We start from the raw sequence: 26,347 nt of genomic DNA, 5'->3' as shown, positions 1-26,347 counted from the left end.
CTCCACCACCAGCTTTTCTGAACTGCACACATGGGAGTTACCCTTACGACACATTCTCCGCTCCCAAGATTATCCCGGCCTCGACCTATGGTAACCTACTGTCCACACACCCTCCACACCCTCTGTCCTATCACCCTCTCCCCATTCATCCTGCACCACTGTCTTGCCTGACACTGCGCCTGGCGGTCTTCATGTCTCCATTTAACCCACGCATGCTCCGCCAGACAATGCTCTTCTCTTCCCCCACCCATTCCCTGCTATCCCTTCTCCTGCCCCTTCCTCTCCAGATTCCTGCTTTCATTCAATGTGACAGTTGCATTAGAGGTATGCTTGCTTGTGTGAATGACTGTGTATATAAGTGTTTTCTTTTCTGAAAAAGGCTTTAGCCGAAAGCTAAATCATAACAGTCACTTCATTGTAGCTGTCTGCAATTTAACACATCACCTTCATGGTGAGTAGCAATCTATCCGTTTCCTTATACTGTGATATTTCAACATGCAAGTTTCTGTTGTTAGTTACTTTGAAATTTTTTGTGTTAAATAATGAACTGTTATGTCTACAAAACACTTAGGTCAGTTTTGTATTCTCCAGACTTTTGTTTTTTTCCATTTTTTACCATATTTTCTTACTATCTTTTCACAGAATTTAGAAAAGATTGTTTGCTTAATTCAGCATATTCTGTCTTTTTGATGTTGTACATTGCACAGAGCTCTCCCCTTCTATTCAATTCGTGTCTCATTTCAACTGCTTGAATGTGTCATCCAGAATATGCAGGTATAATTTTTAGTGCCTTGTTTCAAAGGCTGCTGAGTTTGTGTTACCAGTCAATATTTAAGATAAGGATTTAATGGAAAACAAGATGTTATCACTTCTATGCAGTAATACCCCGAATTACACTACCCCATGTTACCCAAATCTGACGTTGCATGATTCATCTGTTTGAGTACTGCACACCTCTATTCTTACACTGTGCCCACACAGCGTACAGCTGACAACAGGTTCAGATGAGCTGTCTTCATTGACGTCATCCAAACAAAAAAGAATTGATTCATTTGTGTGAAAATCATTATCTTTAGAATGTGAACCCAAGATTATCAGAGACTCCAATGGAAAAAATTAAAATTTAGGAATTGGCAAACAAGTTTGGTCTGCCAGAATCAACAGTCACAACAGTTATAAAAGGCAAAGAAAAAATTCTCTAAGCTATTAAAAATGCTCAGTCTGGGAATGAATCATTCATAAACGTCATGATATTATTGCTCAGATGTAACCAGTGTTAAAATAATGGTGTGATATTCAAGTAAGAGTGAAAGATTCTCCTGTTGATCAGAACATGGTGTGCTCTCAAACTAAGCTGACTGAGTGAGGTGGCACAGTGGGTAGCTCACTAGACTCGCATTCAGGAGGACGATGGTTCAAACTCAACCTCCAGCCATCCTGACTTAGATTTTCCGTGATTTCCCTAAATCACTTCAGGCAAATGCTGGGATGTTTCCTTCGAAAGGGCATAGCCAACTTCCTTCCCCATCCTTCCCTAACCTGATTAGACCAGTGACCTTGCTGTTTTGTCCCTCCCCTGAATCAATCAATCACCCAACCAATCAACCAACCAAGCAACCAATCTGATGTTTTAGAGATTGAAAGAAGAGGATGGGGAAATGGCCAAAGATGATCTGTTTAAAGCTATTAATGGTTGGTTTAACCAACTCACAAGTTATTGTTATTGGCATAGATAGCATGCTGAAAGTGGAGAGCTGAAGAGACAGCATCAGTCTATCCTACGAGACTCAAGGTAGTGATAGAAGAAAGTGGCTATAGCAGCCAAACAATATTCAATGTAGATGAAACTGGTCTGTTCTGATTTAAAAGAACTTTCATCATGAATAAAGATTTCCTTTCCAGATTTTAAAGCCACGAAAGATCAATTGAGAGTGATAGTCGGAGTGCCCCCCCCCCCCTTTCCCCCATGAACCATAGACCTTGCCGTTGGTGGGGAGGCTAGCGTGCCTCAGCAATACAGATAGCCGTACTGTAGGTGCAACCACAACGGAGGGGTTCCTGAAGAGGGGCAGCAGCCTTTTCAACAGTTGCTGGGGCAACAGTCTGGATGATTGACTGATCTGGCCTCGTAACACTAACCAAAACGGCCTTGCTGTGCTAGTCCTGCGAACGGCTGAAAGCAAGGGGAAACTACAGCTGTAATTTTTTCCGAGGGCATGCAGCTTTACTGTATGGTTAAATGATAATGGCATCCTCTTGGGTAAAATATTCCGGAGGTAAAATAGCCCCCCATTCGGATCTCCGGGTGGGGACTACTCAAGTCGTTACAGGAGAAAGAAAACTGGCGTTCTACGGATCGGAGCATGGAATGTCAGATCCCTTAATCGGACAGGTAGGTTAGAAAATTTAAAAATGGAAATGGATAGGTTAAAGTTAGATATAGTGGGAATTAGCGAAGTTCAGTGGCAGGAGGAACAAGACTTTTGGTCAGGTGAATACAAGGTTATAAATACAAAATCAAATAGGGGTAATGCAGGAGTAGATTTAATAATGAATAAAATAATAGGAGTGCAGGTAACCTACTACAAACAGCATAGTGAATGAATGTATTATTGTGGCGAAGATAGACACGAAGTCCACACCTACTACAGTAGTACAAGTTTATAAGCCAACTAGCTCTGCAGATGACGAAGAAATTGACGAAATATATGATGAGATAAAAGAAATTATTCAGTTAGTGAAGGGAGACAAAAATTTAATAGTCATGGGTGACTGAAATTCGATAGTAGGAAAAGGAAGAGAAGGAAACGTAGTAGGTGAATATGGATTGGGGGTAAGAAATGAAAGAGGAAGCCGTCTGGTAGAATTTTGCACAGAGCATAACTTAATCATAGCTAGCAGTTGGTTCAGGAATCATAAAAGAAGGTTGTATACATGTAAGAAACCTGGAGATACTGACATGTTTCAGATAGATTATATAATGGTAAGACAGAGATTTAGGAACCAGGTTTTAAATTGTAAGACATTTCCAGGGGCAGATGTGGACTCTGACCACAATCTATTGCTTATGAACTGTAGATTAAAACTGAAGAAACTGCAAAAAGGTTGGAATTTAAGGAGATGGGACCAGGATAAACTGACTAAACCAGAGGTTGTACAGAGTTTCAGGGAGAGCATAAGGGAACAATGGACAAGAATTGGGGAAAGAAATACAGTAGAAGAAGATTGGGTATCTTTGAGGGATGAAGTAGTGAAGGCAGCAGAGGATCAAGTAGGTAAAAAAGACGAGGGCTAGTAGAAATCCTTGGGTAACAGAAGATATATTGAATTTAATTGATGAAAGGAGAAGATATAGAAATGCAGTAAATTAAATGGCAAAAGAGCCGTTTTATAAGAAAAGGAGAATCTTCTGCAGCGGTATGGACAGAGAACTCAGAAAGAGACTCATAAAATGTCTTGTATGGAGTGTTCTTCTATATGGCGCTGAAACATGGACTATGAGGAAAAAAGACAGAGAAAGGCTGGAGGCTTTTGAGATCTGGACATGGCGGAAGATGGAAGGAATAAGTTGGATGGACAGAGTAAAAAATGAAGAGGTACTGAGAAGAGTGGGAGAGAAAAGGCAGTTACTAGATGTAATAAAGAGAAGAAAAAGAAATTGGATTGGGCATATATTAAGAAAGAATGACGGACTGATAAAAACAGTTTTAGAAGGTTATGTAGAAGGGAAAAGGAAGCGAGGAAGGAAGAGATTCCAGATACTGGATGACATGATGGACGGTACAACATACAGCAGCCTTAAGAAGGAAGCAATGGATCGCAGAAAATGGAGAGGCAAAGGACCTGCTAATATAGCAGATAACTGATGATGATGATGAAATTAAGCAGGCAAAAAGGAATACAAACGTCTCAAAAATGAGATCGACAGGAAGTGAAAAATGGCTAAGCAGGCATGGCTAGAGGACAAATGTAAGGATGTAGAGGCATATCTCACAAGGGGTAAGATAGATACTACCTACAGGAAATGAAAGAGACCTTTGGAGAAAAGAGAACCACTTGTATGAATATCAAGAGCTCAGATGGAAACCCAGTTCTAAGATAAGAAGGGAAAGCATAAGATGGAAGGAGTATATAGAGGGTCTATACAAGGGCAAGGTACTTGAGGGCAATATTATGGAAATGGAAGAGGGTGTAGATGAAGATGAAATGGGAGATATGATACTGCGTGAAGAGTTTGACACAGCATTGAAAGACCTGAGTCAAAACATGGCCCCGGGAGTAGACAACATTCTATTAGAACTACTAACAGCCTTGGGAGAGCCGGTCCTGACAAAACTCTACCATCTGGTGAGTAAAATGTATGAGACAGGTGAAATACCCTCAGACTTCAAGAAGAATATAATAATTCCAATCCCAAAGAAAGCAGGTGTTGACAGATGTGAAAATTACTGAACCATTAGTTTGATAAGTCACGGCTGCAGAATACTTACACGAATTCTTTGCAGACGAATGGAAAAACTGGTAAAAGCCGACTTCGGGGAAGATCGTTTGGATTCCGTAGAAATGTTGGAACATGTGAGGCAATACTGACCCTATGACTTATCTTAGAAGCTAGATTAAGAAAAGGCAAACCTACGTTTCTAGCATTAGTAGACTCAGAGAAAGTGTTCGACAATGTTGACTGGAATACTCTCTTTCAAACTCTGAAGGTGGCAGGGGTAAAATACAGGAAGTGAAAGGCTATTTACAATTTGTACAGAAACCAGATGGCAGTTACAAGCGTCGAGGGACATGAAAGGGAAGCATTGGTTGGGAAGGGAGTGAGACAGGGTTGTAGCCGCTCCTCGATGTTATTCAGTCTGTATATTGAGCAAGCAATAAAGGAAATTAAAGAAAATTCGGAGTAGGTATTAAAATCCGTGGAGAAGAAATAAAAACCTAGAGGTTCGCCGATGACATTGTAATTCTGTCAGATACAGCAAAGGTCTTGGAAGAGCAGTTGAACGGAATGGACAGTGTCTTGAAAGGAGGATATAAGATGAACATCAACAAAAGCAAAACGAGGATAATGGAATGTAGTCGAGTTAACTTGGGTGATGCTGAGGGAATTAGATTAGGGAATGAGACACTTAAAGTAGTAAAGGAGTTTTGCTATTTGGGGAGTAAAATAACTGATGATGGTCGTCTAAGTAGAGAGGATATCAAATGTAGACTGGCAATGGCAAGGAAAGCGTTTCTGAAGAAGAGAAATTTGTTAACATCGAGTATCGATTTAAGTGTCAGGAAGTCGTTTCTGAAAGTATTTGTATGGAGTGTAGCCACGTATGGAAGTGAAACATGGACAATAACTAGTTTGGACAAGAAGAGAATAGAAGCTTTCGAAATGTGGTGCTACAGAAGAATGCTGAAGATTAGATGGGTAGATCACATAACTAATGAGGAGGTATTGAATAGAATTGGGGAGAAGAGAAGTTTGTGGCACAACTTGACCAGAAGAAGGGATCGGTTGCTAGGACATGTTCTGAGGAATCAAGGGATCACAAATTTAGCATTGGAGGGCAGCGTGGAGGGTAAAAATCATAGAGGGAGACCAAGAGATGAATACACTAAGCAGATTCAGAAGGCTGTGGGTTGCAGTACGTACTGGGAGATGAAGCAGCTTGCACAGGATAGAGTAGGATGGAGATCTGCATCAAACCAGTCTCAGGACTGAAGACCACAACAACAGTTGACGTGAATGAAGCTGGTGATTGTAAATTAAAATCTCTCTTAGTTTATCGCTCAGAAAACCCAAAATGTATAAAAAATACATCTATTTCTGGGTTGGCTTTGATTTAGTAGTTGAATGCTAAAGCTAGGGTGAGAGCTTTCCTTTTTGAGGACTGGTTTGGTCATCGCTTCATACCTGAAGTTGAACATTATTGCCAATTAAATCAAAACCCATTTAAAGTGATGTTGTTAATGGACAGTGCATGAGGTGATCCTCCTGTTACTCTAATCAATTTTGACACTTGTGAAAGTTGTATTTTTGTCACCAGATGTAACCACCATGCTTCAGCTGATGGACTATGGAGTCATTAAAACATTTAAAGCTTACTAGATGAGAAGATAGTTTGCACTTCTACGTGAAGCTATTAGACAAAGCAGTGAGCCGTCCACTAAAGACTTTTGAGAGCAGTTCAATGTTTTTGATCTAATGAGAATTTTTGAATAGTCTTGGAATGAAATTTCACAAAAAACTTTAAATGGCATCGGGAAAAACTGTCCAGTTTTCTTTCTTCCCCTTCCCTATACTCTCACACCCTATTCCCAACCTCAACACCAACCCACCCCTATCAGAAACCCAGGGGGAATCAGTACCACATCCTGATCAAATTCGTAATGCGAGTGAAGAAGTGATCAGTTGTGTCAGAGAGTTAAATTTAGAGTTGGATGGTCATGAAATTCAAGAACTGCTGAAGTCACACAATCATGAGCTGAGACAATTGATAAGTTTGTAGAAACGCATGAGCAAGAACAAAACAATGAACAACCTGAAACCTGAGAATAATTTCAGTCAGAAGATTAAATGACAGTTCAAATTTGACAGAAGGCGTGAGTTAGTTGGAAATGGGTTACAAATTTTAGAACAAATAGACTCCAATGAAATGCTCATTTATGCTACAGAATGGCGAATAAAAAGTTTATTAGTGTTTCATGAGGAAATTTTGATTAGGAAGAAGAAAAAAAATTGACTCATCGCATGACATTTTAGGCAGCCTTCTACATCACAATAACTTCAGTTTACATTGTCGTAATCCATGGTACTGTACTGTAATATAATTTCTTGTATTGTTGAACATTTTATTAAACTTTTTTTCTAATATGTTGTTTTTGTTAGTCTCCAATTCCAACTGAACATAATTTGTTTGGATTTATATGCAAAATTAGATCCCGGCTTATGCAAGTTCAACTTACATGGTTATCTCTTGGTCCCACATATCACGTAAGTTAGGGGTATTCACAAGCCGTGTATGGTATATAGTGAAGTGTACTTTGCGTACCACTGCTACTTACCCCGTCCTTTTAGTTGTGAATGGTCTGCAGGAAGAATGATATCCCAGCAAGTTGAACTGTTTATACTTATGCATGTAACATGATGTCATCAAACCAAGGTCTAAGATCATGGAGTCATGTTGATGGTTGTTATGGAGCTTGTGGTTTGGAAGTGTTAGTGCTGTTTTCTTTATTTAGCACTGAGGCCCACAAATTGTCTAATTCTAATCCTCCTCCTTTTTTTAAACACACGATATCTACTGCTGCCACTACTCCACAAATTCCAATCAGTGCCCCATCCAGCACTGTTAAACATTGTTGTGTGTTTGATGACTTCTTTGTTGCCTTGTTCTTTATTTTAAATGGGTTGCCAAACATCATTGTAGACATTCTTGTAAGAATTTATTTGTTACAGGATTCACCAAGTCCCATAGCACGTTAAACATTGTTGTGTGTTTGATGACTTCTTTGTTGCCTTGTTCTTTATTTTAAATGGGTTGCCAAACATCATTGTAGACATTCTTGTAAGAATTTATTTGTTACAGGATTCACCAAGTCCCATAGCACTTGAGCCTTGTTGTGGAAACAGAGCAGCAGTTTTGTCCCTGCTGGTCAGGCTTCCAACAGGTGGCGAAATGTATACGCCTCCAGGGCAGTCAGGTAAACACATGGCTTTTCCTACACAAAATGATAGTTAAAAAAAATTATGACTAGCCCAATCTTCTTATGATATTGTAATAATTGGACTACTTTACTTGAAATTATGTTACTTATAAAGTTCTTTTATTTTTTATGTAGAATAATGTGAATATTAATTAATAGAATTAATTAATTAAGAGAATTAAAAGTTATACACACAAATATACTACTCTTGTTTTCAGCTGGATTAGCAGTTGCATCGGCCCTGGTGACTCTTGGAAACCCAAGGAAAGTGAGCATAGATCCCACAGGAAAAACTGAAGCAAAGGCAAAAACTCGAAAATCTCTTTCAAGTCAGCATCCTGACAGCTGTATATAGCGTCATATCTTCAGCAGTCCCAAGTTGGCTATTTCGTGAAGTTCTCATTCAGCACTAATGTGTGCAGAGTGAGCAAGCTGTGATAGTGTAGCATGCCACAAGATTCTTGCTGTGTCATTAGTTTAGCTGATCGTGTGAATCAACAAACTGGTGTCTAATCCAAAGGATTTCTTCTGTTTTCTACAAGACAGTGTGCTAGGTATTAAGTTTTTTAAGAAAAAAAGGAATCTAGTCAAAAGACTAATGTTAAGTGTTCACTTACCATCCTATGTGCTGGTGCGTCCCCTTTTTGCAATCCTCTCTCCCGGTGTTATCTAATGGACTGATTAGTAACTTAACGTATTATTATTCTTATAATTATTTGCATTTCCTGCAAAGCATAAGACTTCCATTCTCTTAAGAGAAAGTGATATCTTTTTATATAATCTAAATGTGAAATTAAAATAGGGATATCGAACTTGAGTAAAGGTAGATGAAAGAACAAATTTCAGTAAGTCAAAAGACAATTATAAATGTTGTCAGCTGAATACCTATAGCTGCAGAGATCATTTCAGTAATTAATAATGGAGAGGGAAGGTAATTATCCCTGGACAAGCTGGTCAGTAATAAGAACTAAGTATGGGCATGAGACATAGTGCATCGTTTTGGTACATGTGATGACTGTCAGAGACATTAATACAGCACTCTAAAAAAATTAACTGAACTCTTCAGTACATCATTCTAGGAACAACAAGATTTGAGAGTGTATTAAAGAGTACAACAAAATTCCCACTCAAGGGGGAGGGTAGTGTATAATCAAAAAGAAATAGGTCTAGAGAGAACAATTTAAAAAGAAATTATGAATATTTTGTATGTTATACTGTGAGAATGTGATCTATGAACAGTTAAAACAGGACAAAGACCTGAGGAAGGATGTCGGACAGTTCTGAATTTGTAGCTAGTCATTTGTTGAAGAGAAACTGCCCATAAGTAATTTGAAAGAATATTGAAGTTGTGGACGTGGAATACCAAACAATCCTTGCACATATTAGGTGGTAATATTCTTTAGATGATACAGTTCTTGGTGAAGAGGATGCTGAAACAGAAATATCACATCTTCCAAAATTCTTCTCAGACTTTTTGTAAAATTTAACATCAATAACTGGGCAGGTGAAGGCTGTTATATAGCCTACTATTAAAAATGACAAATTTCCTGTAAAACTTTCATTAGCCATAATGAAATTTGCTTTTCACTAAGTGTACACTTGCTTTTAAAGTGATGTTATTTGGTCACTTATAATAAGCGTACACATTTAAAATCTTATGAAGTTATGACTAACTTTGTGATTGATTCTGGCAGTATTGAAAATTTGCTTCAAAATAAGCAGTCCAAGCTTGTAAATTTCTGTTACTGTTTTTACTCATGATGAAAACCCCTTCAGTTATGATTCTGTGCTCTGACATAGTAACATACTTATCTCCAGTATATAGACTCCAGTGATGAAATTATCATTTAGGGTATAAGTTAACACTAAAAAGATGTCCACAAGGGAGGGGAGCTGCCCACAGTCTTGTTCTTACACTCCATTCACTTGTGCAGTCCAGATTACAACAACATTCAATTATAAATTTAACATTGACTGTCACAGTTTACCTGTTTGAGGATTACACAGAATGCAGTTTCCACTGCTGGTCCTTCTTTTATATAAAATTGCCCCCCTATTAATATTATAGTGACAGAGCACCACTGGTTTGATTGTGTCGTGATTGTTACAAAAGCATATTCCCTTGTCACATGCATCCACTATAGAGTTTAATTGGATGTTGTAGTAATGTGTGCCATTTGAGATAACAGGTGTCTTAGTGTATATCCTCCAGTGGTATTCTTGTACAGTCTTCAGTTCTCTTGAACGCCTGCCAGATTTAAAATTTTACAAATAGTGTGTGACCACAGTTTTCTCTATAGTAAGTCTAGCAGCTGTTGTAAACTTCTTATGTCTCTTTTATAACTGATGCATGCATTGTGGAACCAAGCAGGGTAATGCTCTAATGAAGCAGTGACATGTGTGAGAGATACACAATTTGATCTGAGATGAGTACAGTAACATAGACCAGACCTTTGCCCACTGCCCCCAATAGCTGATAAAATTAAAATGACTGAAACCAATAGAATTGGGATAACATGCAATGTAATATCATACACATACTATCCTATTATGCCACATTAGCCAGGAAGTTTTGAGACCATGGAATAACTAAATGAAGCTTTTGTCAGTAGTAAATAGTAGCATTCAATGTTCCAGTAGTAGTAAGTACTCAGTTTGTGAGGTAAATGTACCAAATACCTTTTGTTGTGTCAGTCATCAGGGCAAATCTTCAACAAGTGAACAGGGTCTATGAGTAAATGCTTTAGGATTATGTCCTTTACAGAAGGTGCAGACTTGAGATGCTGGTTGAAGTAGAGCCTGCAGTTAAAGGGGCAGTTTCTGTATAGAAGTTGAAATGTTTCTGATTGTTATGGCAGTTGTAATGATATGTTATAACAAAAAGTTACTCAGTTAACATTGCATGTGAGTGCTGATGTATAGAGGCTCCATATATCAAGAGTCTTTTGGGGAACATACCACTGTGACTAGAGCATGTACACTCAGGCATTTTTTCTCTAAAAAATTATTCATGTTATTATCCTTCAGGATATTGTGTCCCCATAAAAACCTTGTGCTTACTTTCTCTGTCTTATGTAATGACGTGTCTCACTATCAGAGCAATGGTATAATTGGATATATGTATCCATTATATATGCATATACTACACAGCCACTTACTACTTCTCATTGCCTGTTCCTGATGGTAAATATATGTATACTGGTGTTAAGGAAGCTTGCACCATGAACAGCAGATAGTTGTGTGCTCCTTAGAAGTTCTTAGAAGTTTACAAAAACGAGTGAAATTCGGTATTTGTTCTCCAATCACATACGTGCTCTCCAGTGCCAGAACTATCAATATTTGTTGCTCTATGTAAGGTGCTGGGGCTCACTTTCAACTACTAATGTCTTACATATCTTCTGAAGATATCTAACAATATTGTGAAAAGGATAGTTGCTACTCACCATATAGCGGAGATGTTGAGTCGCAGATAGGCACAACAAAAAGACTCTTAAAAAATGAGTTTTTGGCCAACAAGGCCTTCGTCAGAGATAGAAAACACACACACACACACACACACACACACACAAATGCAAACACAACTCACACACATATGGCCGCAGTGTGTGTGTGTGTGTGTGTGTGTGTGTGTGTGTGTGTGTGTGTGTGAGTGACGAAGGCCTTGTTGGCCGTAGCTCATTTTCTGACAGTCTGTTTGTTGTGCCTGTCTGCGAATCAGCATTTCCACTGTATGGTGAATAGCAACTATCCTTTTCATAATATTGTTACATTCCAACCTGGATTTTCCATTTCTGAAGATATTTCTTTCATATGTGATTCACCAGACCTTAAGGGGAAATTAAGTTTGTTATCCTTATCTCTGACACATTTATTTAATTTCACCCTGTTCTCTTTCTCCTTTCACTGCTTTACCCCCAAAATTTGTCTTTAACTGTGATAAACTAATTTTTATTATTTTACTTTTCTTTTTGTCTGTGCATGTAAATATTTTTCTGTCTGTTGGTTTTATGTTTTCATTATTTGTAATAGCATTTTTGTTATGCAGGGTCTTGTTTTTCTTTTCCATTTTATTGTTTCTCTTTTGACTTTTTCCCTTGTCCTTGTCCTAGTGTTTGTCGGCAACATATTATTGTAAATGGATAACTCTTATTGGCTCCTATGGTACATAAGTGTGGTTTCTGGCATTTGTTCTTCAGATGTTTCTGTTGTGTACTTAATGTCCTATATTGATGAAATGCCTCATTTTTGCTGCCTTCCCTCTTTTTTTTATTTTTTCCCTGTCTTTGTTGTTTGTTTATTTCCATGATGGGAACTTTCCTTTATACAACCTTTAGTATTTACTTTGTATATTGTGACTACACAGCATTATCTACTGTAGTTATGTACACATTTGTAACTACCTTTATTCAGTTTGATACCTTTTCATATTGTTGTCACAAACTTTACAATATTTTTCAAAGTGGAGAGAGATGATAACAAAATACTCAATTTCAGAAAATGAACTAAAGGATCTGAAGTAACCATTGATGTAATTATTTATCCTATGAACTGTTTTTACTCTTGTAAAAAATGAAAGTTTATTATTTGTACAGTCTTTTTTAATATATTTTTGTAATTTTCAAGTACACATTTTTATTTTTATTTAATGATTTATTTATTTATGAGCATGTTAGATGTTATGGAAATGGTCTTAATGTGTTATATCATATACATATTCATTATTTGTTCTGTTTAATATTGTTGTCCTGTACAGTGCATTTAATAAGTCCAGTATAAGGACTCATTATATTGTTGTGAAAGCAGAATTCTTTTCCTGGTACATGCTTATCACTATTTTCTATTTAATATTCATAATTTGACTAAGTTTTATGTATGTGGTATTTTTTGCTGTTTTTAATGCATCAGACTCTGCATTTGTTGGCAGTATTCTGATAACTTGTTTCAAAGGAACAACAGTTTGTTTATGTTGGCACAAACATTCCTTTGTACTCGCAGTACATCCTTCCTATGCAATAATTTGTTTTAGAAATGAAGCCTTGTGTGTAAATAATGTTGGTTTATAAAATCAGCCAATATTATTTGGTGGTGATATTTGTATGTAAGCATTTCACATCCAAGGGACATCAGACTAAAATTAATTTTAGTTGTCATTCTCTTAAATTCAGAGTATTGTACATTTTAGTCTTTTTTCTTCTTCCTTCTGGTTAGAAATGTACCACTTTAATTGCACTTTCATGTGCTTGAACAGTATTTGTTTAGCCCTAACAAAACTACAAAAATGTAAAGTGCATGTTGCCAATCTGCAGGAAATGTAATGAATGAAATTGTGTTTTATGATAGTCTTTTGTATGTCACAAACACAGTTCTCAGATTTTATGGACAGTACCATGTGGTAGCCACAACAATCATAAGCTGTGAAAATCATCATTACTGACTCTACGAACCAGATATTTTTGAAGGCCCTGTGAAGTTGAAATGGAAAGGCAAGGTGTAATTACAGCCTGGAGCTGTCATTCTGTTTGTGAATCATTTGCAGAAGGCATCGTAGAAATAGAACTGTCAGTGAACAACGTGTATATGGCTAAATCCCATTTTTAATCTGTCATGATTAATCAAACCAGTGTTTATTGCCCATGAAGTAGTAAACTTGATTCTAAAATTTTTGGAATACACATCAGTGTAATAGAACAGTCAGGTAATGTTTTCTTAAGGAAAGTGAAGACTGTATGCAGACCATAAATTTACTTTTAGTTCTGTCACTGTTGTTAAGAGTTTAGCAGTTCACTGGTAATTTGAACTGATAGAGAGGTCATTTTTGTTATATTGATTGTACATACTGACAATCAAAAGCTTAAAAGAACATTATTCAATAAATATTGCTCTTTGTTCACACATGCCACCACAGTTAGCTTGTCGTAACATCATTATGTCGATACACTTTTACACTCAGTCACATCTGCAACACACACACACACACACACACACACACACACACACACACACACACACACACACACTCACACTTTGAAATTGATTTGGTTTAGAAAAGATTTCTAATTTGGATAATGAAAAGCCTGTGGTTAACAATAGTGTGTGATTCAGCTGACAGACCAACAATCATTTTAAAGTAGTTGGACTGGTTTGTGGATAGACACAAGTAAATATAACTTCTTCTAAATTATTTAACTCTATTCATGTGCATGTACCTTATATGCATCTGTCCACCAATCAGAACTTCTCCTTGTTACTGTGTGGTAGTCTGTCCAGCCAGCCATTATTGATTTATGTTTGGGTAAGAGCCTTTGTGTCAGTCTATGCTCTATAGGCAAAACTGCACCAAATTTATTATTAAAGAAGTGATACAGTAGTCAAACATAGTTTCCAAACAAAAACATTTACACCAACAAATCATTCTACTGAATAGGAAACATTTACTATCTACATAAATTTGGGGTGCACTTAGAAAAGTAGAGAAGTCTAAAAAGTGGGTGGTTGTGAAGGAAAGCTATAAACATAGATTCATTGATAAGACTTTCTAATGTGGTTAGAGACTGGATAAACAATTACCTTATTCTTTAATTATGTTATTTGATGTGTTCAAATGAGTTGTTGATTCCATATTTGAACAATATTTCGATGACCAAACCACTCCCTTTCTTCAGGAACGGCAAGCTGTGCAATTAGTGTACTCGCTGCGTGCTCTCCAGGCAGACTGTGAAGTATTGTTGGTGCCATACTGCCACTTACACCAGAGTTTGTCTCCCAGTACTGGCTACACCCTTTGATGCTCATTTACTTTTCTGAACCCACATAGTTATTCCATGAAATACACATTTTCTCAGTATTTCCCAGCCCTGACAGATGAGAAGGCCAGTGATATCTTACTAAATAGTGTCTCATATCCCAAGCTTTAAGTAAATTGGAACCTCCATCCCATTTTATTAGATTTACTTAATCTTTATTTTAAAACATTCCTTAGGCATCTGCCCTGGACACTTTGCACTTTCACCATAATACTGGGTACATAATATTTCATTTCATGATTATATTCAAGACAGTGCCAAAGCTGCATTTTCCTTGTTGTTTTAGTATAGTGTGTCAATGATGTTCCTTGCACATCTCCTCAACTGTTTAATAGTCTAATCCATATATAACCTGCCATTTTACACACATATTTCAAAGTCCTAAAACATCTTAAACATTACTAATATGACTTTTAATCTTTATTGATGTGAGTGTAATACATTTAATGCCACTTTTCTGTAGGAATCAACCAGTCTTTCCTGAGACTGGGCCAGCATAAGATGATGCTTATCTTTGCTTTTTCTGTCCAACTGCGGTCTCAGACAGTGTTGATTTTGACTGCAACACCCACTCCGTTTGTCAATCTGTGTACCCATATATATGTGGAAAATTGTTAGAAGGTGGTGTGGTTCTTTGGTGCAGCTCTCTTTGTCTGGCTGTGATCGAACTATATAGACTAGAATCTTTAGGACAGAATTTCTTTATGGCAGATGATAATAACTGAACATCAAACAGAGAAAACTTGAGTGATGATGTCTTTACTTGTATATTCTATTGTATTTTGGAGGATTGTAATTTTGTAGACAGTACTTTCTGATAATTTTCATCATTATTCATTATATTACCTTGTCATGTTACAATCCTTGGGTCATGATACAAATTTTAAAAGCTTCAGTGGTGGCTGATATGTATTCCTTGAAAATGTTGACTATATTGTGGCAGTGTTGTCTTCTCACTCTTCATTTGTTCTCAGGTATGGAAGAAAGAACTATAAAGATTGTCAATAGAATGCATATTTGCGTTAATTACACTAAAAATGAGATAGTAGTGGTGGTGAAAAACCACTTGGAGATCTGATTATCAGAGTAAATAGATTTGAGCTTTCTCACTTTCCTCCACTTTTTCCAGTTAGGCCAGAAATTTGACATGGTGAAAATGTCAGTTATAATTTTGAAAGAAAAAAATTAAGAGTCACATTTTTCATAGATAAATTACAAGAAATTGGTCTGAAAATAGTGAATGTAACTGTGTTGCTGCAGATCACTGATTATCTAATAGGAATACCCTTAATGAAATTTCTGTCTTCAAGGGGATCAAGAAAATTATAAGATAGATATTTTTTAAAGGAAAAGGAAAATTTTGTACTGCTGCAGCAGAAAGAAATTAATGAAGAGATGCAAGGCAGTTATTAAACCTGAGGTGGCTGGTGGTGTTTTAATATTCTGATTGCTTGTAGCAATGTTATTGGAATGTGTGAAGAGAGCGAACATTTTCAGTGTGTGAAGAGAGCGAACATTTTCAATTACCTTATTAATTTTGAAAACTATTTTTTGTTTTCTATATATTATTGTACCTTAGTTGTAATCCTATCTTGCTACCAACCCCAATCCTCTCCCTCCCCCTCCTTCCAACATGGGCGTGCGCGCACCCCCCCCCCCCCCCCCCCCCCACACACACACACACACACAAATGGTTGTTTTCCTCTCTTTTATTTTCATTGTTATCTGCAAATTAACTACCAACTGTATTTTTGTGGTTAGTTGTAATTGCCTGTCTGTTTTTCTCATCAGTGCATATGTTAGGTAGCAATTGCTGGTAACAAGATGCACAGTTGTAATTACTTTTCTGGTGGTTAGCAGTACCCTTTGCTTTGGCTCTTCACCCAGCAGCATATGAGAGTTCGCATTTCAGTTGATGTTTGTCTTGTCTTCAAAGAGCTGTTATTATGGGTATTGATACTGCCATTTTTCAAAGCAGTTTCTGGATGTTTATCAAGTGAAATAATTGAAGAGAGAGAAAATGGAAACTAAACAACAGTGAAATCCCATTTTGTATCTCAGCAGAGATTTCAGTTTACAGAGAATTTCACATTTAAGCCTTGTTGATAGTATCCATAGTATGGAAGACAAATAAATGCAAAGTTATTTGTAAGTGCCATTAGATTAGTTGCTTATGTTGTTCATTGCAAATTATGATAGAAAATGCCAGTTGTACTCCACTGAAGGACAAAAAGGCATATGGTGATGTAGAACATACAGCACTTATATAAAAGACCTCATGCCCCACAGGAAATCAGAGATAGTGTTAAATTTCACTGTTATAGATATATGTGCAGGTGTAGCAGGATGTTAATCATTGCAACTGCAAAATTCTTCCTCCTCCAACATCATCAGTTAATTATTGACTTCTGTAAACATGTCACCTCCAGAAAGTATATCAGGTATTTGGCAAATTTTGATAGTGAGATGACTTCTTCAGAAGTACTTCTCTTTATTTCCTCTTGGGTGGTTATTATGTGTAACATAAAAGAGTGTGCAGTGAGTTAACTTACTGTATAACAGTAAAAGTTTTCTATCCACTCTGGTGCATTACTCTGTTCTAAATGCTCAATAAGTCATTTGAAGCCATTGAGCTCACATACACCCTTACAAATCTTTGATGATGATGTCTTGTTTTCAGTTTTTCATCAAATATCATAGTTGCCACATAGGTCACAGATTTCACTAAGCAATTTACTTTAAAGTAATGCTGAGTTATTTGAAAGAAGGTAGAAAAAATAATATCATTTTAATTGGGGCAGAGTAAGTGACATTTCATAAACAGGTTTAGTGTACCTGGATTTTTGTACATTATTAAAAATTTACAGGCTTTAGGCATTTCCTGCAGATTCTTCTTCATTTTAGTCAGTTGTATCAAACATCATTTTAAACATCTAAGCACTAATTTAATATGAGAACAGAAAATTGAGGGAGTGGAATGAGGGAACAAAATAATAGTATAGTGGAGGTGCTCACCTGAATAGCATTCATTTATTGCTGGAGTTGTTTAAGAGGATATTTTGCAGTGTAAAAATTACCTACCATTTAGTGTCTGTGATGAATCTTGTTTCTGCGATTTGTTTGTGTTCAAGTGCGCCATTCAAAATTTTCATCTGAAATTCAGTTAAATCAGATACTCTAGCACACAACATGTTCACCAATAATCAAATATTTGTTTGCTAAGTTTGCTTTCCTTTTCTTGAATTTTGTGCTGTACAAGCACATTTCCACACCCTTCTCTGCATAGAAATGTAATATTTGAACTTTTATTGCAACACATCCTGGCTGCGCTCAAATAAGACTTGAAATACATTTATTGCTTCAGCTTAGTTTTGAATCCTTTTCTTTCTCCTAGCAGTTTATTTAGACAGTCAGTTGCCATTCTTTTCACTGCCACCTTACATGAAAATTGGTTTCATCATGAATAGCATTAGGCAAATTTTGAATTGGTGATGTTGTATGACAGATGGAAGCTTGACTCATAACTAGAGATAATAGTGTAGTGTTAATCCAGTAGTTCTTACACATGTTTTAAATAAAGTTAGTGCCAAACATCATGTGTGACTCAACAACTTTTAATTCAGTATTGTTTATCTTAGACATACAACTCAATCCCTTTATTTTAAAAATTCTGCTAGGCAGTAAACAAATTGTTTCTTATTATTTAAAATATTGGGTGTTACTTGACAAGCTTGCAAAATTTATTTGTTCATTATCAAGCAAAAATGTGTGCACACACACGCACGCGCGTACACACACACACACACACACACACACACACACACACACACACACACACACACACACACACACACACACACACACATTCACACATTGTCTCATTTGAAACTTACAATTGCAGCCTAAGTTTTGATAGGCTTTTAATTTTCTGTGCAGTAGAAATATCATTACAGACTAGAGACAGAGACCACAGGTTGGCTTTCCTTGTGTCGGTAATAACTTTTATATGAAAACACTAGGCACTACATTCCTGACTCAATGAGTAGTCCACATTACATGTATTTATTTTTAACTTATTTAAATATGTTAGATTAATATGTAGGCCTAAAATAATTGCACTGATTTGCCGAGAATACAAAAACTGATGGGTTAACCATTGAAAAAAATGCAATAATCAAACATTGTGAGGAACGATCTGTTTTTCATATAAAAGAAGACCAAAATTGAGTGATAATGTCAATATCTTTGTGAAGAACATTGCTTCCTGAAAGAGATTACAGTCTTCAAGGTTTCCTTGGCATTGCTTTTTTTCTAACTTGTATATATGTTTATCCAGGGAACTTTATTGTGTGATGAGTGAAGTTATTGGTGCTATGAGAAATACTGATATGTGTTAATGGTGTTCGTGATAAAGACTGTTATGGAAGGGGTGTCATATGTACATGTGTGTGTGAATGAGTGGCTGCATGTATCTTCAGATACATATAGCACATAATAATATCCATATATTGGTTGAATAAAAATTTTGGATAGCCCTATTACCTCTGATTAATTTGTAGATTTGTTAAAACTTCTGATTCCAATGTTAAATAAATGAAGCACCCTTTCAAAATGACAAATGTGATTAGTTATTAATTATGTGTGAAATTAAGATTTAGTACTAAATTATACAGGGACTGTATTAGTTCAATGGTTCATATCTTTATCATCCAACTAAATTATTGCACCAGAGCTGCTTTATGTCATTTAATGTAAGTTGGTATTCTTCCAAATGAATTGACAATATTTCAAGTTGTGGTTAGAAATCAGTTCTACAAGCAATTTAGATTGTAATCAGTTGTACCTGAGACATAAGAGTGCTTGAGATACTGCAGATATTTTCACTTATTTATGAGAATCTAGGAAATAAGAAAGTTTTTGATTGTGCAAGAATTCTGCAGCCTGATTTCATATCTTTTATGGGAGTAAGTAAATGATTCCTATGCTCAAAGACTGCAGTCTCCTACATTTGGTTATTGGTGTGTCCACCAGATGTACATATTTGGATTATTTCAACTATCTTTCATGAAATGAGAGATATAAATACAGTAATGGCTTTTTCTCAACGCTTTCAGGAACTGGAATCCAGTGTGACTCCATAAATACTGTCAGTTTTAGATTTGTTAGTATGGTTTCATTTAGATTATATTGGCCTCAAACTGGAAAATTTGCTTTAATTTAAAACTAAAAGCATCATAGATTTTAAAGGCAGAGGAAGAAATACAGGATGTCCCACCTAACCCTGCCACCTCATATATTTCCAAAAAGAAACAACATGCAGTTGGCCAGGGTTTCACCTATGACAGGGCCTCACATACTGGGCAGGAATACATAATCCACATAGGTCAACAAACATCACTTTCAACAGAAAGTTAGATGTTTTTGGCACATTATGTTTTATGCACCGCTGAGCTCTGCGATACGTGTCCTGGAAACTTTGTACAAAGTCTTCCTTTGGGATGGTGTTCAAAAGCCGGGAATATCATAAAATCTCTCTCCTTTCAAAGTGAGTTTGAGTCAAGGGAATAGGAAGAAGTCTGGAGGATTGAGATCAGATGAGTATGGTGGATGTTCAGGTTGCACCACCCCCTTTTTTGCCAGGAACTGTTTGATGATATTGGCTTTGTGTGGGTGAGTGTTATCATGAACCAAAAAACCAGGATCCTTGTCGTGTGTACGGGCGTCGTATCCTGTGGAGAAGTTGCGTGAAACGGGTCAAAATTTCATTGTGCCATGCTGCATTCAACATCATTCCCTCAGGTAGAAATTCCTTGTGGATAATGCCTTGAGTATCAAAAAAGGTGATGAGCATCATTTTGATGTGTGACTTTTCAGCTCTGACCTTTTTCTGATGAGGTGATTTCATTAACAGTGACGACATGGTTCAAGAAATTGGGTGTCGCATCCACCATTTCGACAAATTCCTGTGAAGCCTGCTTCTGATCGTCAGTCAAGGGTATGGGATGAAAAGTTCTGCCTTATGCAAGACACCTTTTTTCTTTTTGTTTCACCCATACATGTTTCAGCAGTTTTGTGGTATTGCAGTGGGTTCTATTTTTAACTGTAAATTTGTTGTTAACATATTAACATTTGTGTTGTTTACAACGTGGAATTTTCTCTGGAAGAGTCGTTGTTACTTTGTTAATAAGCCTAAGTTACTGTAGCCAACATTCTTGACGATTGTCAGACACAGATAATGTCATACATTTTCTGAGTTGAGTAAACTTTGTCTTCCTTAACGCTCACTTTGCACCAGCTGCCATTTATCACCCATGTAGATCTTCCTATATATTGTTTAATTAAGTCTATGGTCTTTGGTTATCCATTTCACAAGCTTTCCTATTACAATAAAATTGTAATAATTATACAGAATACTTTCTTTTAGGCAGCTCAGTTTTAGTTCTAGATCACTTGTGTTAAAAATAGCACAGGATATCCAAAACAAAACTGACCCCAAAAGATTTCCAGCGTAACATGATAGCATAGTGTAAACAGCAAGGAGAGAATTACAAAACTCTCCAAAATTAGTATAAACATCAGAAAACATTTCTCGAATGAAAGCTTGTAGAAAAGTTAAACATGAATGTGACTTCAGTTACCTGTACAAGCGGAATCAAAGTATTATCATGTCAAAGTATTATTGAAAATGACCTGCATCATTACTCTTACAAATTTCTATTCTGAATAAGTTCAAGCTTGTTGTCTAATATCCATGTGTTCAGTTCTATCTGTCTTGTGAGTGATGTGGTGCAAGGATGTCAGATCCTCAGCTGTAAGGTGAAGCTAGTCCAGTCTGTCCAGGTATGAGAACTCAAGACACACGTCATTATGCACCAAAAAATGGTCGCCAGTGCCTCACCTGTTTTATTTTGACAATTCTGTGTGTTCAAAAAATTCATTACAAAAATACCTCTACATTTAATTTAGAAGGTATATTTCCTGAAGGATGCAGTAATAATCTTACATATTAAAATGTAGATGAGGAAGTGACCTCTAATTATAAACCTATCACCCCCTCCCCCTGTGCTGTATTCAAGGCTTCTAATGGTGTAGATAATAAAACTGTATTAAGGAAACTAAAATTGTGGTGTTATAGGCATTCCCCATGTATGGATGGCTTTCTGTCTTGACAGTAGAAACCAGAGGGTAACATTAAGAAGTGGCATGACAGGAATAAGACTAACTCAAACTGGGGAAAAATTAAATATAGTGCTTGGCCCACTCTTGCTCTGCATGAAAAATTTATGTGGGACATAGGAGCACTCTTCAAAACCTTGTGATGTTTGCTGATATACTGGTCCCAACACAGTCATTCTGGGCACAGCTAGGAAAGTGATGGACAAGTCTTACCATTTGTTCACATCACATCAAACAGTTGAACACTGAAGTTAACATGTTGGTAAGCTGACCAGAAAGCCCAGTGCTGAGTGACTTGCACTTAGGAATATCTTTCATTATATTGATGTGCAGATAATACTGTTAACATATTTTCCTTAATTTCACTCAGTACTGTGCCATGAAATAGTCTTCTGGGGCAATGCAGCTAAGAAAAGAAAAGTACCCATTCTATAGAAGCATGCAATAAGAATACTGTGAGAAGTTCATAAGCAGCCACCCTGCAGAAGTTGTTCAAGGACCTAAAGATTTTTGCACTTACGTTAGAATACATTTATTCGTTACAGGCATTTGTGGTTAATAACACAAGTAGATTTAGAATGAACTGTGGAATTCATAATTAAATTACTTGAAGTAAAAACTACATCCATATATGCTACCCATCCCTGCATATGGCTCAGAATGCAGTTTTATAGTCTGGTGCAAAGTTTATAACAATCATTAACAGACATCAAGCAAGAAATTGAAAATCTCTGGATAGTGAAAAACAAAGAAAAAGAATACCTTGTTAACTACACCTACAATTTATTGCAATATTTGGACTTGGGAAGTATATTCCACATAATGCAAATGTTTTTACAACACTTTCTCCAGTCCTGAAATTATCCTGGCCTACTGTGGTAATCTATTGATCCCACACACTCCATGAAACTAATTTCTGTCCTGGCACTTCCTCCCAGTTCACGTTCCTTCACCCTCACTATGTGCCACTCCCTGGTGTCACACCCTCCGGTCTTTTCCCTTCTCTGTTATTCCACTTCCCTCCCTGCTATTCCACTCCACTTTTCATCCTCCTCTCCCCCTACCCTCTCACCACCACCACCAGCCTACAGTCTTGTGATGCTGCCTTTGACAGCTTTGTCCTGCCACCTTCTAGTCTTTGCATGCTCCTTGAGACCAGCACTATTCTCTCTCTCCACCCATACCTTGCTGCCCCCCCCCCCCCTTCTCTGTCCCATTCCAGATTGTTGCTTTTGTTCAATGTAGCAGTTATTTGTTCAACGTAGCAATTACAGCCTGGCCATGTAGGTCGAAGATGGTGGTAAACTGTGCATGAAGTGTGCCTGCTTGTGTGTTTGTGTTTTCCTATCGTTCCTCAAAAAGGCTTTGGCTGAAAGCTCATTGTGTAACAGTCATTTCGTTGTGAATGCGTGCAATTCAATGCATCATCTTTATACTGAGGAGCAATCTATCCTTTTCACACTTTTTCATATTCCAATCTGAACTTTCCACTTTTTAAATGCTTGTATAAAACATATCTTTGTTGTGCTAATATGTAATCAAATGGTAGAAGTCAATATTTTTTTTTTTTTTTTTTTTTTTGCAGTATTAGATAAAAATGGCAACTGAGCAGTGTAAGAGGAGAAGCAGAGGCAAAGTCACCAGTGGCCTATACTTCCTAATGGAAGATTCAAGTAGCATCACTCAGGTACTTTCTGTGGTGACTCAGAAGTCCAATGCAAGAACTCACTTGACATACACAGGTGGGGCAAGTATATACCACACCAAAATAATGGTTCATCAGAGGCTCTTGTCTACATGTGCATTTCAAAGCGAAGTTGTTGAGCCAGGTGCCATCGTGAAACTTGCTGCTATCCTTGATGAGTTTCCTGTATCTGCTGCAGTCCTCAGTGAGCTCCTCCCATTTGTCACAGTCAATATGAAATGCATTCAATCGTGCTGCTTGATGTGATCTTTAAAGTGTGTACCAGGTCTCCCACGGGGTCTCGTGGCATATGCTGTCTGAGTAAGTAGTGTGTGTCGGGTAAGATGAGAGTGATCCATACAATGTAAGTATCCTTGCCACCGGAGGCAACATTCCCTGAGTGTGGAAGTGATACTAGGTAAATTTGCAGCATTCAGGACCATTTCGATAGTCACATGGTCCCTCAGCGTTATGCCTAGAAAATTTTGTAAGCACTGCAGATTGAAGGTGTAGCTTGCAATCTTATTTGGCATATGATGTCCAGCTCTTGCATGAAACCCCTTGAGTGCGAGGTCACAATTTCAGTCTTTAGTAAGATTCATTTGAAAGTGTTCTGTTAACAGTTATGACAGGAAAAATATTAGCTGCTAATGACTCGCCATGTGCATCAGGATGGCAACAGAAAAAGTGTGTCTGAGAGATGCAGAGATCAACCCTCCATGGGATGTACGTATCACACTTCACAAAACGGGCATTATCGAGATTCAAGAAATGTTCAAAACAAACTTGCACCATGAACACTGAATGAAAAAAAGGTGTTCCACAGTCATCACTAAGGTTTGCACAATCAAGATTGAAGGCAACCTCTGTGGGAGTTATAGACTGTGCAGGATGTTCAGCTAGGTATTCACTGTTAAAGAATGCATATAGAATCATATTGATGTAATGGGGTGATGAGATTTGATGGAATGTGATGGTGTGCAACTGAATCCAAAACAGTCTGTCGTTTAGCTTGTTGTGAAACTGGCTGTCCTTTAAGGTGTAGGCGTAGATAGTGCAATAATATTTTTTATAGGCACGGAAGAAACAAACATCCAGAGGCTGAATTTGTCTCCCTTTTTGGGAGGAATAGTTTGCAGAGCATAATTTTTATACACAGACTAGGAATCAAACAAAAGCAAGTTATTTTGACCAGCTATTGGCCAAAGGCAGTGGTCATACCATAACTGTTGTTCTCTTACACCCGTTCTCCCCTCTTGCTTGCTGTGATGTAAACATTCCCTACTGCCCTTGCAAGATGACGCACGTGAGAAAGAATCTCAAGGGGCCAGAGCACCTCCAGTTTCTCATAGCACAATAAATAACTTTCCAGCCAATTTACCATCTAGATTAACAGTCAGCATAATTGTGTACAAATGCATTAAGCCATTGATGTCAGTTGATCTTAATACAACTCTCTTGGTACCTTTAATTTCCGGGGTTCCTTTCATAAGCATTTCCTCTTCAAATCTTGATTGGTGGAAGTGGTAAATAAATTCCTTACTGAATGATGGGATAAGTTTTGTTTATCTCATCTACAAGTTTTCGGGCCAATTCCACAGTTTGCCGTGTATCGTCAAAGTTGTTTGAAATTTTGCTATCATATGTCTTCCAATTCTGTAGCACTGTTTGAAGTTATTCAACCATCTACCGCTTTCCTTGAAAGTGCCATAATCTGTTACACACAATTTGATGTGCATAACGTAGTAGGTCACTATCATGCACATCCTGTAAATTGTATCAAGCATCCTTCAAATGAGCAAACACCAGTTTTTGTAGCAAGTATGCCTTGTCCTCCCTTGAATATATATAGTTTTTTTTTATGAACTATATGGTCATTGTTTGCGGACTTATTCTAAATCTGTTTTTTCCTATGCTGCAGATGTTCTTCCACATATGTAATATTGTTCAGTTCACTGGAGAGAGGATTTGAAGTTCCCTGTCCAACAAGGATGATGAACTAAATGGCTCAACACCTGTTTCAATGTCATTTTCACTTGTCAAGCACATTTATCATTAATATACTGCTCGTGCACATTGTCTGCACAGTCAAGTGTATATGACACCACTTGACTCATCTTGCAGAAATCCTAATATTTCATATGTCAATTCTTTCTCATGCTGTGAAATTTCTTGGGCTCCTTTCAGACAAAATGTCAACTTCAGCAACTGTTGTTACAGATATGTTGCAATGATTGCTTTGTTTATCTTTGCCATTGCTCTGTTTTGTACCAACACCACTAGCAATGTAGCACTGTTGTGAGTTACTCATCGACTATGCAGTTCAACTACACTCTGTAGCCTCAAGCTGTGCTCCCCATTCGATACATCCAATCCAACCCTCTGTTGCATAAACTACCAATATTGCGGCTGCATGGTAGACAATATGTGGGGCATCAAATGCCGTAAACATTATTGACCTTTTGCAACCTCACACCCAAGAGGTTCCTTCAACAAGGAGCACCTTACAAGAGGGTGCTAAGCACGTGTGATTGATAGATAAAGACTTTTGTGGCCCCCAGAAAGTGTTTGCTGTCCTATACCTCTGTACAGAGCTTGCTGAAAGTGTTCACCGGTTTGCCAATTCTTGTGTTTATTTCCTCATCTAGAGAAGATGTTTAAGACTAGTGAACCGAGGTTGCAAAATTAGTCAGTTACATTCAACAGGGGCCATATGATCTTACGGCAGGCATATTTGCGTATTCTTGTGTCATAATCAGTCTTCATTACATTCACAGACATGGAGAATAACATGCATGCAGCAACAAATTTGACCATAAGCCTTGGAAGGTTATCTGGAGTATGTGCTATGAATGCTGCATCATCAGTGAATAAAACGTTACTTGCAAGTAAGTATTCACAATAGTGCTTGGATGTGAGTAATAAGATGATGTAAAGCTTCCCATCATCTCTGGTATGTAGAGGGATGCTCAGGTTTGTTTCACCG

General features: G+C 37.3%; 1 protein-coding gene across 1 annotated transcript in view; it reads left to right on the top strand.

Moving 5' to 3' along the window:
• LOC124606897 (attractin) overlaps positions 1-11,232 on the top strand; it is a 289,667-nt gene extending 278,435 nt beyond the window's left edge. The window contains exons 22-23 of the mRNA XM_047138997.1: positions 7,581-7,695; positions 7,917-11,232. Coding sequence (XP_046994953.1) covers positions 7,581-7,695; positions 7,917-8,053 — 252 coding nt within the window. The 3' untranslated portion in view covers positions 8,054-11,232. The remainder of the gene's footprint in view (positions 1-7,580; positions 7,696-7,916) is intronic.
• Positions 11,233-26,347: the final 15,115 nt, after the last annotated feature.

This window comes from Schistocerca americana, chromosome 3 (genome assembly GCF_021461395.2).
Source record: "Schistocerca americana isolate TAMUIC-IGC-003095 chromosome 3, iqSchAmer2.1, whole genome shotgun sequence".
NCBI lineage: Eukaryota > Metazoa > Arthropoda > Insecta > Orthoptera > Acrididae > Schistocerca > Schistocerca americana.
The sequence above is the reverse complement of the archived record's forward strand: the minus strand, read 5'-3'. Positions and strand labels throughout refer to the sequence as shown.